General features: G+C 39.6%; 1 protein-coding gene across 7 annotated transcripts in view; it reads left to right on the top strand.

The window, feature by feature from the left end:
* DYNC1I1 (dynein cytoplasmic 1 intermediate chain 1) overlaps positions 1-14,532 on the top strand; it is a 180,871-nt gene that overhangs the window by 129,482 nt on the left and 36,857 nt on the right. For all 7 annotated transcript variants that reach the window (XM_090142776.1, XM_090142777.1, XM_090142775.1 and 4 more), the window contains 4 exons: positions 1,788-1,934; positions 6,143-6,256; positions 9,019-9,152; positions 11,165-11,309. In XM_090142776.1, the coding sequence (XP_089998902.1) occupies positions 1,788-1,934; positions 6,143-6,256; positions 9,019-9,152; positions 11,165-11,309 (540 nt within the window). The remainder of the gene's footprint in view (positions 1-1,787; positions 1,935-6,142; positions 6,257-9,018; positions 9,153-11,164; positions 11,310-14,532) is intronic.

Genomic DNA, 14,532 nt, shown 5'->3' with positions numbered 1-14,532 from the left:
TCAGAGAGAATAGGAAAGAAAAAGGTAGTAGCAACTTATTTCATCATCCTGGCAATTTTATTATTTTTGGCCTTATTGGGTCAAAAATACAGGGTTGAATATATTGCTGTATGATGTAAGTATTTCTACTAGGTTATTTTAGCAAAAAAAAAAATCTGGCTTGAAACAACGGATATCAGCCAGCCACATGAATTCAGTAAAAGCTATTTAAACAGCACATTTTCCTTTATTCTTATTAACCTAGTTATAAACATCAAGAGTTGGCATAATTAATCCCAATCCTATTGGAAAGGTTATTAAATCTCCACTGTATGAGCTGAAACCAGTCTCTAGCTACTAGATATCATGACAAGGCATAGTAAGGCAAAATGACCACACATCTGCCCACGTCAAAGTTTTTATAACTCCAGCCGTCCCTGCCAGAGACAGAATCCTCAGCTAGGTAGACACTGGGTCTAGTTCAGTTTGGCAGCTCCTGTATTCTCAGTTCAACAAAGTTTACTTAAATGCCTGCAATGTTTTTTTAATGCAGCTGAAATATATTAATATAGTTAACCCTTTGTCACTGAATTCAGTCGATTCACATATAGGTATATCACCATTTCAAAAGGTCCAGTCATTAAACTACAACAAAGGCTGTTACCAAAACTGGTTGGAAATGATTGGAAAATGAGATTTTAAGAATGTGCCCATTAACAGCGAAGTTAACTTTCTGCAGTTGCCATAGAAGTTAAAATCTTTCTCTGTGGTTTGTAAGCATCGCTAAAACTGCCATGGAAAAATGACATTTGCTTCTGTTTGCAAACTGCCTTTATTAGTATGTGAATTATCAAGAAATCATGCAAATACTGTAACTTTTGCTTTCCAGTTTGCATGAAATAGAGAAAACATCCAGGATCAATTACATAAAAATGGGAAAGAATTCCTTGAAAAGAGAATGGAGGACCTGAAGGAATTACAGATTGTTGCTCTTGGATGTAGCTCATTGGCAATTAAAGGTTCTGGAGATTGTTCCCTTGAGAACTTCAGATGTTGTATGTTATTTTAAAGAGACTTGAAGGAGGCAATTGGGGTAGATGCTCATCTCCATGCTGGCCTGTGGAATACTCTCCCAGATGGCCAAGACAAGTGTTATACCAGTTTGGCTCCTCAGCATCCCCAGTTTAAAGAAAATGTACAAACACAACCCAGCTGTCATTACAAAGATGAAGAAATGCCTCTGCTCAAACTATGTACAGCAAAGTGTGAGTCGCTCTGTTATCAGAAGAAGACCTTTCTGTGGCAGGGAAGTCAGTCATTGATTCAACAAGACATTGCTCACTGGGCAATGTTCTCACAGCAGCACACCTTATGGTACACTTTGTGTGGCCTCTCACAAAACTCATCTGAAATTATCCGAGAGTTAAATGTTAGGAAAGCAATATGGGAAGCAGTATCCCTGCTGGGAAGTAGTGGGCCAGGAGCCTCTCTTGGATTGAAGTCCTCATTTTTGAAAAGGAAATGTAGCACTTTCAGTTCAGTGTCATGGAGAGGTTCTTAGCATCATTCTGAGACTTATCTTATGGTTCATATTTTCCTTAGGACCAACGGAATTATTCATCTTAGGATCAGAATCAGCTCCTTGCGTGTGTCCTGTTGGCTTTAGCAGAATTACTGATGTTCAAGGAATGTGAATAAGGGTCATGCACTGATTCTAAAATTCAAAATACTAATTGCAGCAGGAGGAAAACTGAACATGACTGATGAAAGTAACCTCTCACTCTTCTTCTCTACCTGTTTTACTCCAGTCCTCTGTGATGTCTGTCTGTTTTGCCCGCTTTCACCCAAACCTGGTTGTTGGTGGAACATACTCTGGCCAAATTGTGTTGTGGGATAATCGCAGCCACAGACGAACTCCTGTTCAAAGAACTCCCTTATCTGCTGCTGCTCACACGGTAAGGACAAAAATCACTTCTTCCCTTTCCTTAGAAGAAATAATCAGCAGAGCAGCGAAGATGTGTAGTCATGTCTGCAGTGCTGGTTGCTACACAGATAAAACATAAATGTGGCCCTTAAAAAGAAAGAAGTGGATGACAGAGGTGTACAACTACCTCCTGTGTTAAGCCATCCCACTTGATATGGGCAGGTCGGGTGATTGTCCTCCTTTATGATGAAGATGACAGGAGCAGTTAAAACATTCAAATGAGGCACCTATGTGATTCTTGCTCTCCATTGCCTGCCCAAGTCAGGTTACTGTAGGGACTGTGTGTCTGCCAGTCAAACATGCAGGCAATTTGAATCATTTATTGTTGACTACTTGTGCAAGAGTTTGTCTCTTGAAACAGATTAAGCACCTGCAATGATCTAACAGAGTTCTGATAAGTAAACACTTGTGCTTTTAAGAGTGTGGGGCAACTGCTTTTGTTTTACAACAGAGAAATCCCTTTTCCAGCCTCCTATTCCAGACAAGACCATAAAGCAGAGCTTGTAGACTGAGGAGGAGTTTGTTTCAACAGGATGCTATGGAAATGCATTTCAATGACACACAAAGATATCTGCAGATATAATGATAATTGCACAGGGCTCTGGTGATGTCTAGGAGATAAAAAGGCAGAACAGTACAAAATATTTGAAAAGGAAGAGAGTTTCTCCATACTCTAAAGATTATGTCTGTGGTAGAAGATGTTCTTATATTGCAAAGTACCCATATTGTGCTAGAGGAAGAGATGAGCCTGGACTGCCTACAATCTGTAATAGGGCTGACCTTCACTCCACCCTGCTCTGAGCTGCTGAGCATTCTTCAGCTCTCCTCCTGGAGAGTTTAGGCTCAGAAAGCTTCTTCATATGAGCTGGAAGTTTTACTCTGTGGGTAGTAAGGGTAACTCAGTCTTGGGACTGAGTTTGGGGCCATTCCTGAGTGGGAAGTGGAAAACAGACGCTTAAAAGAGGAGAAAGATGTAATAAAATAAGAACACAGAAAAATTTTCAAGTTTCTTATGTTTCCTGAACATAACACAAAGTTAAGTTGTGTAGTCCTAAACTACACAAAGTCTGAAAGATACTAATCTTGTTCTTGCAGAAAGAGGGATCAGAAAACATGATTGGCCATTTGTACCTCCAGCATCTACATTTCTGTGATTCTTAGCTTTGGAATTTGCAGATCAAGATTCAGCTTTTATTTGACTATGACAACGTAATCCCTGGAGTTAAAAGACAATGTCTAAAGGCCATGTCATATGAATAAAGATTCAGTGCAGGGACACTATTATGAAAGCATGTTTCTCATATTAAAAAATGACAGGTGTGCACAGACATGCTTAGTGGGCCAGGCAGTACAAATATTGTTCCTTAAATTTCCACTATCATGAATGTTGATGTAATAATTTAATGATCTGTGCCATGGGTTGCAACTTCAACATTGCTTTTCATTTCCGTGATGTTTTTGCTCATTTTATCACCAGTAGTGGTGTTCAATTTGCATGAAAGGGAACAGTCTCTCCTGGAAGTGCAATTTAGAGATGTAGTAGACCAGAAAACTAATGGCAAGAAACTGACTATCACTGAAAATTGAACAACTGGGACTCAAAATCTAGTGGAAAAGAAAAGATTAGTGGGAAGTAATTTGTTTACATTCAAAAATGCCTAAGACAAAATTGTACCTCCTGGAATTATATATTAAAATAGTTTTATTATGTAGAACAACATATGAAGTTTTGCTTCTGACAAATAAAAATAAATGACTTTTTGTTGTGGATGTGCACTTTATATGCTGTTGCAGATTAGTATATATAAGTGTTTATACAGTCTAGCATGAGGAAGCATTATGTTTTTAAGGAGTTATCAGATTTTACAATAAAAGAGTACTTAATTTTTGCTCATATTGATGAATCACTTACCTAAACTGTAAATGAAGTCTTGGCTGCAAAAGGCTGGCTTGAAAGGTTTAACTCAACTCTAGTGTGGCAATATTACTTTAGCAATATTACTTACTAGCTAGTGTGTACTGCTAGCTAAGTGAGTTGAATAGTCAGTTTTAATTTGAACTTATGCAATATATGGGGGAAAAAAAAGGATTTTTTTTCTTTTTGTTCCCTCACTTTGCTTATTTGAAACAAAGAAAGTATGTTGTCATCACCAACTTAAACCTTCCTTAAGTTAAGTCTCACTGATTGCTGCTTGGATTCACCAGGAAAGAGAGTTCTACCCACAGCTTATTCACTAATTTCCTTTCACACCCACCACACATCTGCACTTGGGACAACAGGAAATTTTAATTAAGACAAAACCCTTTTGCATGATGATTTCATTTCCAAAATAAATAAAAGCAAGCTGGCAGCAACTCTTTGAAAGGAAGGAGCCTGTATAGACTTTCTGTTGCATATAGTTGGTTGTCTTTTCCATCCATTTTCCTTATGTCTTTTCATTTCTGCTGTGAGTTTTATTGTGCATGAAATTGATAGTTGGCAACCCTGATTAATGCCAGACCTGGCACACAGAGGTGCTGCTGGAAGGACATGGCTGCCTCTCTCCCTTCCCCCGAAATATTGTAGCTACTCCACTGGGTACATTAGCTCCCTGCCACCTACGTCCTCACCCCATTGGCCTACTGGAGGTTAAACACCCATTAAAAAATAGGACTGTGTTTATTTTGCACGTCATTATGTGCTAATCATATTTAGCAATGTGGTAATTAGCTCACCACTGAGGAGCATGAAGGTCCATTGCAAGAGGGTAATAGCATGAGAAACATGCTAGGGATAAACTGGGATCCTGCACATTATCTGATGTCCATGTGATGATTTGAGGGGGGGGGGGGAACAGCTCCTATGACAGTCTTGAGAGAGAGAAAAATCAGCATCAGAGTATACCTTGCAATTTAGTGCTCTCTGATGTGTACATGTGGCCTCTAAGCAAAAGCACCATTTTGGGAGTAGTTGCTAATGAGTCCATCTTTGGTGCTGTGTGCATGCACTGTATGTCCAAATTCCACCCTGTTTGCAATTACAGCCAGGGCATTTATTGGGCCTGTTGTGCTATCAAACCTGATAGCTAGCCAGTGCTAGCTCTGCCTTTCAGTACTCACTACATAGGTGAACTGCAGCTGGATCATCAAGGAATCTAAAACAACTGCCAGTTCTGTCATTCATTTCAGTAGGAGAAAATGCTAGTTTTCTACCCCTATGTGGAGTTGGATTAGAAACTGTAAGGCATCTCTTCTGAGCTTTGTCCTGATTTTAATTGAATAAGGAAATTATTCATGAAAAGTAATTTTTCTTCTTACAGACACAAGTCTCATCTGTGCAACAGGCAGGGAATTACAGTTTGTCTTTGGTTGACTTGTGTGTATGTCTTGCTCTAATTAAGCAGTATCACTTGTAGTGGTCAAAGAAAATAAAATCTCATTTCTCAGTCTGATTGATTATTCACTGTGGAAATTGCTGAACTTGAGCCATCCCTCATATGTCACCATCACATATCAGATGACACTTCAGGCTGAAAACGTTAGCAGGTTTCTTGGAAAATGAACAGATTGAATTTCATTACTGTATGCTAAGTGGAATTTATCTTTCATGGACTGATCATACTATGAGGAACTAGGTGTAACACCCTGAATTTAGTCACTCCACAATTATAATGACAAATCTAAAAAGGTGTATTGGCCAATACTGGAGAACAATGACGGACTAGTTTTCATTTTTATGTTGAAGTACATTTGCAAATATTTAGCATGCAAGCCAAATTCTGGAAGAGTTCAAGTTTTACACAGCTGTTTTCTTCAATAAAGTTTTCATTTTGATTCCATTTGGATGATTTGCCTCTTTCTGCCAGTTATTTTCAGTGCTGAAAGCCATCAGTAGAATGATACATGTCCCTGTGGGTGAAATCTCATCCCATAATTCAGTATTTTCACAGCATTACCTAGCTGAGTTATTTTATGATGAGGAAAATGAAACATTGAAAACACTTCCATGTCCATAACACGACTCTTAGAATTGAAATTTAAAAAAGAAGTTAAAGTCCTATATGGCAAGAGCCAGGTCCTGTATTTTCCAGACATTATGTGACTACTTAATCATTCTTTACAATAAGATATGAGATATTAGAAATGTGTTTTGAATATGTGAGAATGTCTCTCTGACTTCCAGTGTTAATGTGTTTCCAGCATCCGGTGTATTGTGTCAATGTAGTTGGAACACAGAATGCACACAATCTCATCACTGTCTCCACAGATGGCAAAATGTGCTCCTGGAGCCTCGACATGCTCTCAACTCCACAGGTGGGTTTGTTTTCACCTATACAGGAGAAAAATCACCTTCAGTACAAGAGGATACCTGCTTAATGGAATATAGCTCCTAAAAGCCAAAACCTCACATCTTATACAAACTAAAACCAGTGGATGCGCTTGAAAGAATACAGCTTGCTTCCAGCAGTCTCTGCTAAAAGCCAAAACCCATTTCCTTTACCACAAATCATATAATTATTATAATACTTTAATACATAGGTCAGTTTCAAGTGAAAATGAAATAATCCATTTTAAAGCATGGTAATTACAGAAGTTGCCTGTGGTATAAATTGTACTTACTCTACAGTGTTGTTTAACAAATATGGACTAGATTGCACTGCCTCTGAACACACCCTAGGCACTATGGGTTTCCAAGGCACAAAGTCTGAAAGCTTACTTTGTTGCCTGCTTTCAGTATTTAAAAGAAAAAAAAAAAAAACCAACAATGCAAATCAAAAATTTTAGAGCCAACTCCCCCCCCCCCCCCCCGTCTGGAATGTTTGTTGCTATTGTTTTCTCTTCCCCCTCCTACCCCCTCTTTGTATCAGAAATGAAAGGAAGTCCAGGAAAATTGTCCAAACCACTTGTGATTATAATAATGGAAACTAAACAAAGATTCTGGTGCTGAAGAGGCCCTATGGAAAGTGTTATCTTTCAGAGGAGTAGTACATTTGTACATTTTCTGTTCCAGCATATCACTGTTTTCTTTATAAATATCATAGGATCTGATCTTGTTTGAAAATGCTGACTAGGAACTCCTTTTAATGATTCCATTAATCATCCATTAATTATGCATTAATGTGCAATTACTCTTGAGTTATTTGCTTTTTAGTGTTGACACAAGACGTGGGACTCCTCTCCTCTTTAGCCATCTAAAGGTCCATGTCAAGTGCAAGCTAGTCATTTGAGTTTCTTTTACATTTAATGTAGAGAGAAACCAGCACTTCTAGAAGACAACTCAGCCCATCCCAGTGTGAAATATCACTTTAGATATTCTAGGGTACAGAACTGTACTTACCTCTTAGGATATAAGTTGCTTCTGGAACTCATCCATCTAATTCCCTACTCAGAGTGAAGCCATCTTCAAAGTTTGATCATGTTCCTCGTGTTCCTCATAGACATTATGGGTCTGGTTGTTATGTCCTGGTACTATGAAAAACTGCTGCAGTTCTGGAAAAGAAGGGGCATCTAAATTGGCGCAGACATCTGTGTTTAGGAACTTGAATCCTTTGCCCCATTTCTCACTTAAATGTAGAGAAGAGAAATCCTTGTGTGTTTACATACTGGAATACTGAATTTTCAAGCAGAGATTTGTGAACATTTCAGTTTCAGAACTTCATCATTCAGATGGAATTTCTCAGATTCAAAACTAGCTTTCAGCAAGGATGGGAACACACCCCGTGTTACACTGAAATTCAGTGCATGGCTCACGGTGATCTTAAAAAGAAGGACATGGGGCTTGATGTCAAGCTGCATATCTTAGCTTTACATTGAGTGGAGCAATATTGCTGATTTGCATTGGTTTGAAACTTTCCAAAGACACAGATCCAGAGCACTCATGTACAGCCATGGTGTAGGCTCTGGAGGAGATTCCACCGCAATATCTGGCCATAACCAAAGACACTAAACAATGATCTTACCCCGGAAGATTTCTGTAGAAATATATGGTCCGCAGGTGCTCTGCCAATGCATTTTCCAGGTCTTATTTTTCCCTTTTAATAGAAGCAAATATATGTGAAAGTAAAATATAAATCAAGCAAAAGTATTTCTCTATGGATTTGCAGCCCTCTCCTCCCATAAGGACACCCACTTTCTTCAGCTACAGCAAAAACCCCTCCTGATAAAAATGCTATAATCTTTAGCCCAAGAAGAATAGCAGCTTAGGCGTTTAAATGTAGAAAGCACACACACTTATACAGATGAAAATGAAAATTATTAAATCATTCAGGCCCTTTGTGGGATTCTTGGGTTACACCATTTAGGCTGCACAACCAGAAAGTTTAGAGTTGTGCAAAATCTGCTCGAAACATATGCATCTTGCAGCCGCCACAAACTGCTCATGCTGGTTGTATTTGAAATATACAAAAATGAGTATGCTGATTTACTTTGAAATATGGCTAGAAAATGAAATTATGCTTGCTGGTTTGTAGCTTGATGGTGGGATCCAGAGAAAATATTTATGATTAGCTCAGAAAATCTCTGAAGAACACTGTTTAGAATAGCAGTAGTGATATGACGCTGACTTCTGAATTTTGTTCTGCATAGGGACAAATGTCACTGTCTGATAAATGCCTCAGGTGCATGTGATATTACATGTGTTTCCTGACAAACAACTGATTTTAAAAAATGTTTGTAAGAAGAAGGGTATTTTTTATTAGAGCCTGGGGCTGGCAAGTATAGCCATTAAGGTATTATCTTTAGTTTCTGCACCATTAGATTTTAAATTCTCACCTGTCATCTCTGCCTGATTTAAGATGATGTTCCAGAGACCAGTGCCTTGCAGCCGCTCTGAAACATCTGACACAGCATCAGGGATGGCAGGAGCAGTGCATCCTGGTTGTGACATTGCATCTTCTTCTATTGTCCATCACAAAACCCTTAATTCTATGACTGGATTAGATGATTCCTTCTTCTTTTCTTGGTACTCTGTGTAACATTTAAAAATGAATTAGCAAAACAAACAAAACAACAACAACAACAAAACGACCCAAACAGAAGGACTGCTGCAGAGTAATAACAAAGACCTGTTTTGATAGGAGAGCATGGAGCTGGTGTACAACAAGTCCAAACCAGTGGCGGTTACAGGAATGGCTTTCCCAACCGGAGATGTCAATAACTTTGTTGTTGGCAGTGAAGAGGGAACAGTCTACACAGCCTGTCGTCATGGAAGGTGATTTTAAGCTTTTTGTACTTCTGTAACATTGTCTGTGCTGGCATGAGGTAGCCATGTGTGTGGAGTGTGTTTAGTTTTTTTCCCTTGGATGAGCAGCATCTGTGCTGGGACAGGACTAGGATGGGAGCAGCCCAGCTTCATGCGTCTGTGTTACTGCCACGCATTGCGTGCTTGGCCCACCTCTCTGTGTAGTCTGTGGGGAGCACCAACTGCTGGAAGGGTTGACTTCTCTTGCCTTTTTGAGACATCCGCTTGAAGAAGAGATGACTGGCACCTTGGAAATGCCTTTTTCTCAGCCGTGATTATAACGGAAGCCTAGAGTGCTGACTGAGGTGTAGATGTGTCAAGGCAGGTTGTATCAGGCCCTAGGAGACAGTTTTGTTGCACGGTAATCAAACTTATACCACTTGTAAGAAATGGTAATCTCCTTTATTTTTTACCATTTTCAGTTTCATCTTCAATCTCCACAGGCAGATTGCAAAGAAAAGAAGGATGCCACAGATATGTCTGTGTGTGAGAAGGAGAGCATATGAAGCCCCGATGCATGGGCAGAGCTTGTCTGGCTTACCCACGCAGGCTATTAGTACAAGACCTGATGAAATGACCTGGGAAAAGCTTAGTTGGACAAATACTTTCAAGTAGCATTTGGAATGATAGTTGAAACACTGTTTTTCCAAGTGTAAGATGCACCTCCTAATGACAAGGGTCTGACTGCTATGTGGTTAAACGCTGATCTTTCCACTTCTAAAGCTAGGAAAATGCAAATTCACTTCCATAATTTAAACAGGTTCCTTATTTTTCACCCTGTAAACTTTCTAAGGCTGCAGTTAAGAGCAAGGAACTCTCACCACAGGCCTCTGCAGAGATCAATTCCTTGTGTTTGGTACAGTAATCTGCAGGGTGCTTGTGTGCTCTCAGCTTCTGGTAGCAGTTTCATCCTCTGGGATGCTTGAGTGGCTTCTGTAAAGAGCAGGCTATTTCAGTGATAGATCTAAAGCTGACCTCCCACTTCAGTAGTCTTCAGATTCATGTTACCACAGTCCGTTTTCAGGGACAAAATATACATTGACAATGGTTTAACAGTGTTTTAAGATTGTAAGGCTTCTATTACACATTCTTAATATTGTACAGTCACAGTTTTACATATATTTTCTTCAAAATGATTTTTATTTAAAATGTTTTTTTACTTTACTCTGCTGACTACATTGCAATACTGTGTCTGTTCAGGCATTATGCTGGTAGGCTGTGTGGTGGCTGCTGGCCTGAATTAGTTTTTGGCTGCTGGGATAAATGGAGCATGCCCAAGGGCATTTCTCACTTCTGATCTTTCAGATGTGCCTGGTTTGTTCCTCACAAAAGAAAGACAACGGATTTGGCATCATTTGCTTACAGGATGAGCAAAGCTGCCCACTTTCTTACCCAGATTTGTTCTTTTCTTTCCTATTCTAGCCCCACTCTGATGAAATGCATATCTTCCTATCTTCAGAATGACTGCAATACCTGCTCGTGTGAGCAGTCCCTTCACATTTTGTGAAAAAGGATTTGCTTCCTTAGGGACATGACTGACTGCTGTGCAAAGTTATTTTAAATATTTGAGAGAAAAAGAATTGCAAATGATATGTCATTAGCAACTTCGCATTTTCATTTTAATGGTTATTCCTCGTAATAATAGTGTACTCAGATGTATACGATGTAGTATAATTATAATTTCTAATTACTTTATAATTATACATACGTGTTATTTCAAGCTACAGTAGTAGACAGTGTATGTAGAAGTCAGTAATGCGGGTCTTCAGAAGGAAGAGGAGCTGTCTCCCTGTGCTGGATCCTGAGCACTAAATGTGCCCGCAGCAGTGAGCTGCTGCAGGAAAGGCCTTGCTGAAGGGAAAGAACTTTGCAGGTTAAATGGAGCCTTAGCAGGAAACAGGATTCTAAGAGTAAAAGAAAATGATGTTAAAACACCACATGTTAACTCACATTCTGAATGTAAATGTCTCTTCTTCCTGCAGTAAAGCCGGCATTGGTGAAATTTTTGAAGGCCACCAAGGACCTGTCACAGGAATCAATTGCCACATGGCAGTGGGCTCAATTGACTTTTCCCATCTCTTTGTCACATCATCATTTGACTGGACAGTGAAGCTGTGGACCACAAAGGTGAGAAAATCAAGCTGGAATGTGATTGGTAATGCTACTTGTGAAAATGCCATTGTCAGAAATGTTTCACTTAGAACTGATTCACTGAAAGTCTGTGCTTAGAAGAAGTGTAGCATTAAAATTGTAAGTGAAATGCATACCCAGTGTAATTATGTCAGCCATCTTTGCCAAGGAGCCTACGCTATAAAGGTAGTTTCAGCTGGCTTGCTCTTCAGTATTAACCTCAGTGTTGAGCAGTTTCACTAGGAAAGGAGAATAGGATGTATCGTAGTAGCAGTCTCAAACAGTTCATCTAGCACTCCTTGTGCAGGCTGAATTGCAAGGCTAATACGGTGCTCCATGACAACACAACAGCAGGAACACTTTCTTCTGATGAAGCAACAGGGAGGCACGTGTACGACAGTGCAATCAATATCCTTCAAGAAAATCATTGCTGTAGGAGGCTATGGTAGCTAGAAAATATAACACATCCCTGTGACATTAGACACCAATGGCTAGGAGCGGGGAGGAAATACACGCTGCTACATTCATGACTTTTGTGAATCTCTTGCTGACTGCTCTGTGAATGTGTCTATGTCACCTCTTACCTGGTGAACAGTGGAAATGAGTACCCAGGCTTGTAGAGCTTTGAATACTCACACTCCATCTAAGTATGTGTAAATATAGGCTAATGACATAGTGACTAAAAACTGCAGGACAGTTTAAACAGATCAACCTCACTGTGCAGCCTGAGTGGAATAACAGAAGCGAAATACCTAACATTTAAGTCATCTAAACAGTTACTTTTGTCATACATCAGAACAGAGAACTGCATTTCAAACACCGGGCTTCTGTCTTCATCATTTCTTTATGTCTGCGTTTGGTTCACATCTTGAGCTGTATCCAACAGAGCTCCAGTGCTGGAAGTTGACCCCAATCAGGAAATATCTCTGTGTGTGTTCCTCAAAGGCATCAGGGCTTGGAGATGCTGCAACAGATGCACAGCAAATGTAAACACAAAATTGATCAGAAGGAATCATGTGGCTGCCTTGTTCTGGAAACAGAAGCATGGTTACCTAGATGATAACTTGAATCAGCCTCTGTGGTGGCTTGAAAATGCATTTGTTAATAGCTTGATCCAGTGCGTATGCTAATTAATAGGTACGTTTGCATGATGAGCAATGATCACAGCTGACAGTTTTCTTTGAGCATTACAGGTTTTGAGCATTGCATACTTGATGAGAGGAGGGTACATGATTTACCTGATTCTCACCAGAAACAGCATTGAATCCAGCCTTAACCTATGCAAAAGTGATAGTGAAGGCTGGTTATGGGCAGGCTGGGATGAATCTGGGATCAGTCCTAGGTGGTAAATATTAGAGAAGGCTGCAGGATAATTCAGTGATAGAGAGCTTCCTCAGGCTGATGAGTCTGGTGTCTGAGATGAGGGTATGCTGTGCAGTGGCAATGGTGGCAAGAGTGTATCAGATGGCTGAAGCTGAAGTAAGAGGAAAAGAATTTGTGGGTACTGGGTAGAAAATGAAATGTAGGTACTGAAATACCTGCATTCCAAATATACATGTCCAGAAAAGTTTGGCATAAGTATCAGACCCTCAGCTTGAGGCTGAATATTTCACTAAGGATCTCATCCTTCTGCAGTGTAGAGGAAATTATATTAAGCTATGAGAAGGCATGGTTTTTTATTTTGAATGCCTGGGTTTTTGGAAGTTCATGACAACATTAACACAGCATATTTTGGACATAAAGACACTGCAGTTAGCAGTACATAGTAATCCTTGTGGAATACTTCATTGCCAAAACGGTTAGGTCAGATGCTGTTCAATTCAGTCACTTTTCAAAGAACTAAGCAATTTAAATTTTTAATACCTCATCTGGCAAGATGGACTTCCTGAGAAAGCTACTTGACCTAGCTGATGGGAGCAGGGATGTGCATGTGACACCCTGCGGCACAGCTATGAGCTGGAAACAATATTGCTGTACTGGATCCATTGGTTTCTCCTGGAGCAGATCTGAGCAGCAATAGCAACTCTAGGCTGCTGCACTGCTAGCCTCTGTGTTGTGCAGAACTACTCTGAGGTTCTGGACAATTTTGTGAAATGTAATGTTTTCATTTTCTTCCAATCTGTCTATTGTAGAAATTTCTTTCCATATTATCTCTTGACTGTAGTGAGAACATACTTTGGGCTCTCTTTGTTCCATTCCCATAGACAGGAGCCAGTCCATCACTAGATATTGAGCAAATACCTCAACATTTTTGATTATCTGAAAAAAATAGCCTATTAATATGAAAATTTGAGTGATATGGCTGGTTTATGAGAGTTTATTCAGACTTCTTTATTATTACTATTATGCCTTTGATTTCTTATTTGCAAATGTAATCCCTCTATCAGCATACAAAGCTGTATCGCTTTCTGGCTCCTACCAGTGATGTCTACCTAATCCTGTGCACATTGTCCTCTTCTGTTGTGGAATTCAATTCCTTTCTGTTTCACAGGTTCAGAGTCAATGTCCAATTGAAAAGTGAACCGTAAAAGCTCTGTGTTTATATTGCCTATTGAGTGGTGTAGCACCCTGGGGTGCTTACAAGAAAGGCACTTTCATAGCAGGCATTTGACTGACAGATTGAAAGCCCTGCCTCCCTTAAAAACTCTGCATTGACATTTTATAATCTGTTCTTGCAGTTAACACATTTTTCATCCCAACACAGTTCAACCAGGTGACTGAGAGTAAGGTTTCTACTGAAGAATGAAGGTATGGTAGATAACACTAATAAAGGGTTCCCATTATCACTCATCATATTAGCCAATAATTAGATCCTTGGGTAAATAGTAAGCAACCAGAAGCAGTAGAAAAACAAAAATGTAATTTGCGAAGATAGCCACTTGATAGCCAGGGCATTACCTGGTTCCTGATGAAGTCAATAGAACTTTCAGTTTGAATTCGTGCTACACCACATAAGCAAGTCTTGATGCAGAGCCATCAAAGGAAAGTCCTGATGGGAGATGTCTGTGGAGCTCTTCCCTACAATGCTTTGAAGAGGTAAAGTGCTAAGTGGAAATACTAAGTGTTGCTAATTAATTAAGCACTAATCCTCATGAACAAATAGCATGAGGTTAAATAATGAAATGTAAGTATTATTACAGCAATTGCTGTGCAGAGTGGGAATTTTTAGATATTGTGTCAAGGGACAGGAGGTAGCTTGGAACTGTTAAAGCATAGCAAA

This window comes from Phasianus colchicus, chromosome 6 (genome assembly GCF_987193195.1).
Source record: "Phasianus colchicus chromosome 6, bPhaCol1.hap1.1, whole genome shotgun sequence".
Lineage (NCBI taxonomy): Eukaryota > Metazoa > Chordata > Aves > Galliformes > Phasianidae > Phasianus > Phasianus colchicus.
Note: the sequence above shows the minus strand (reverse complement) of the source record. Positions and strands in the feature narration are given on the sequence as shown.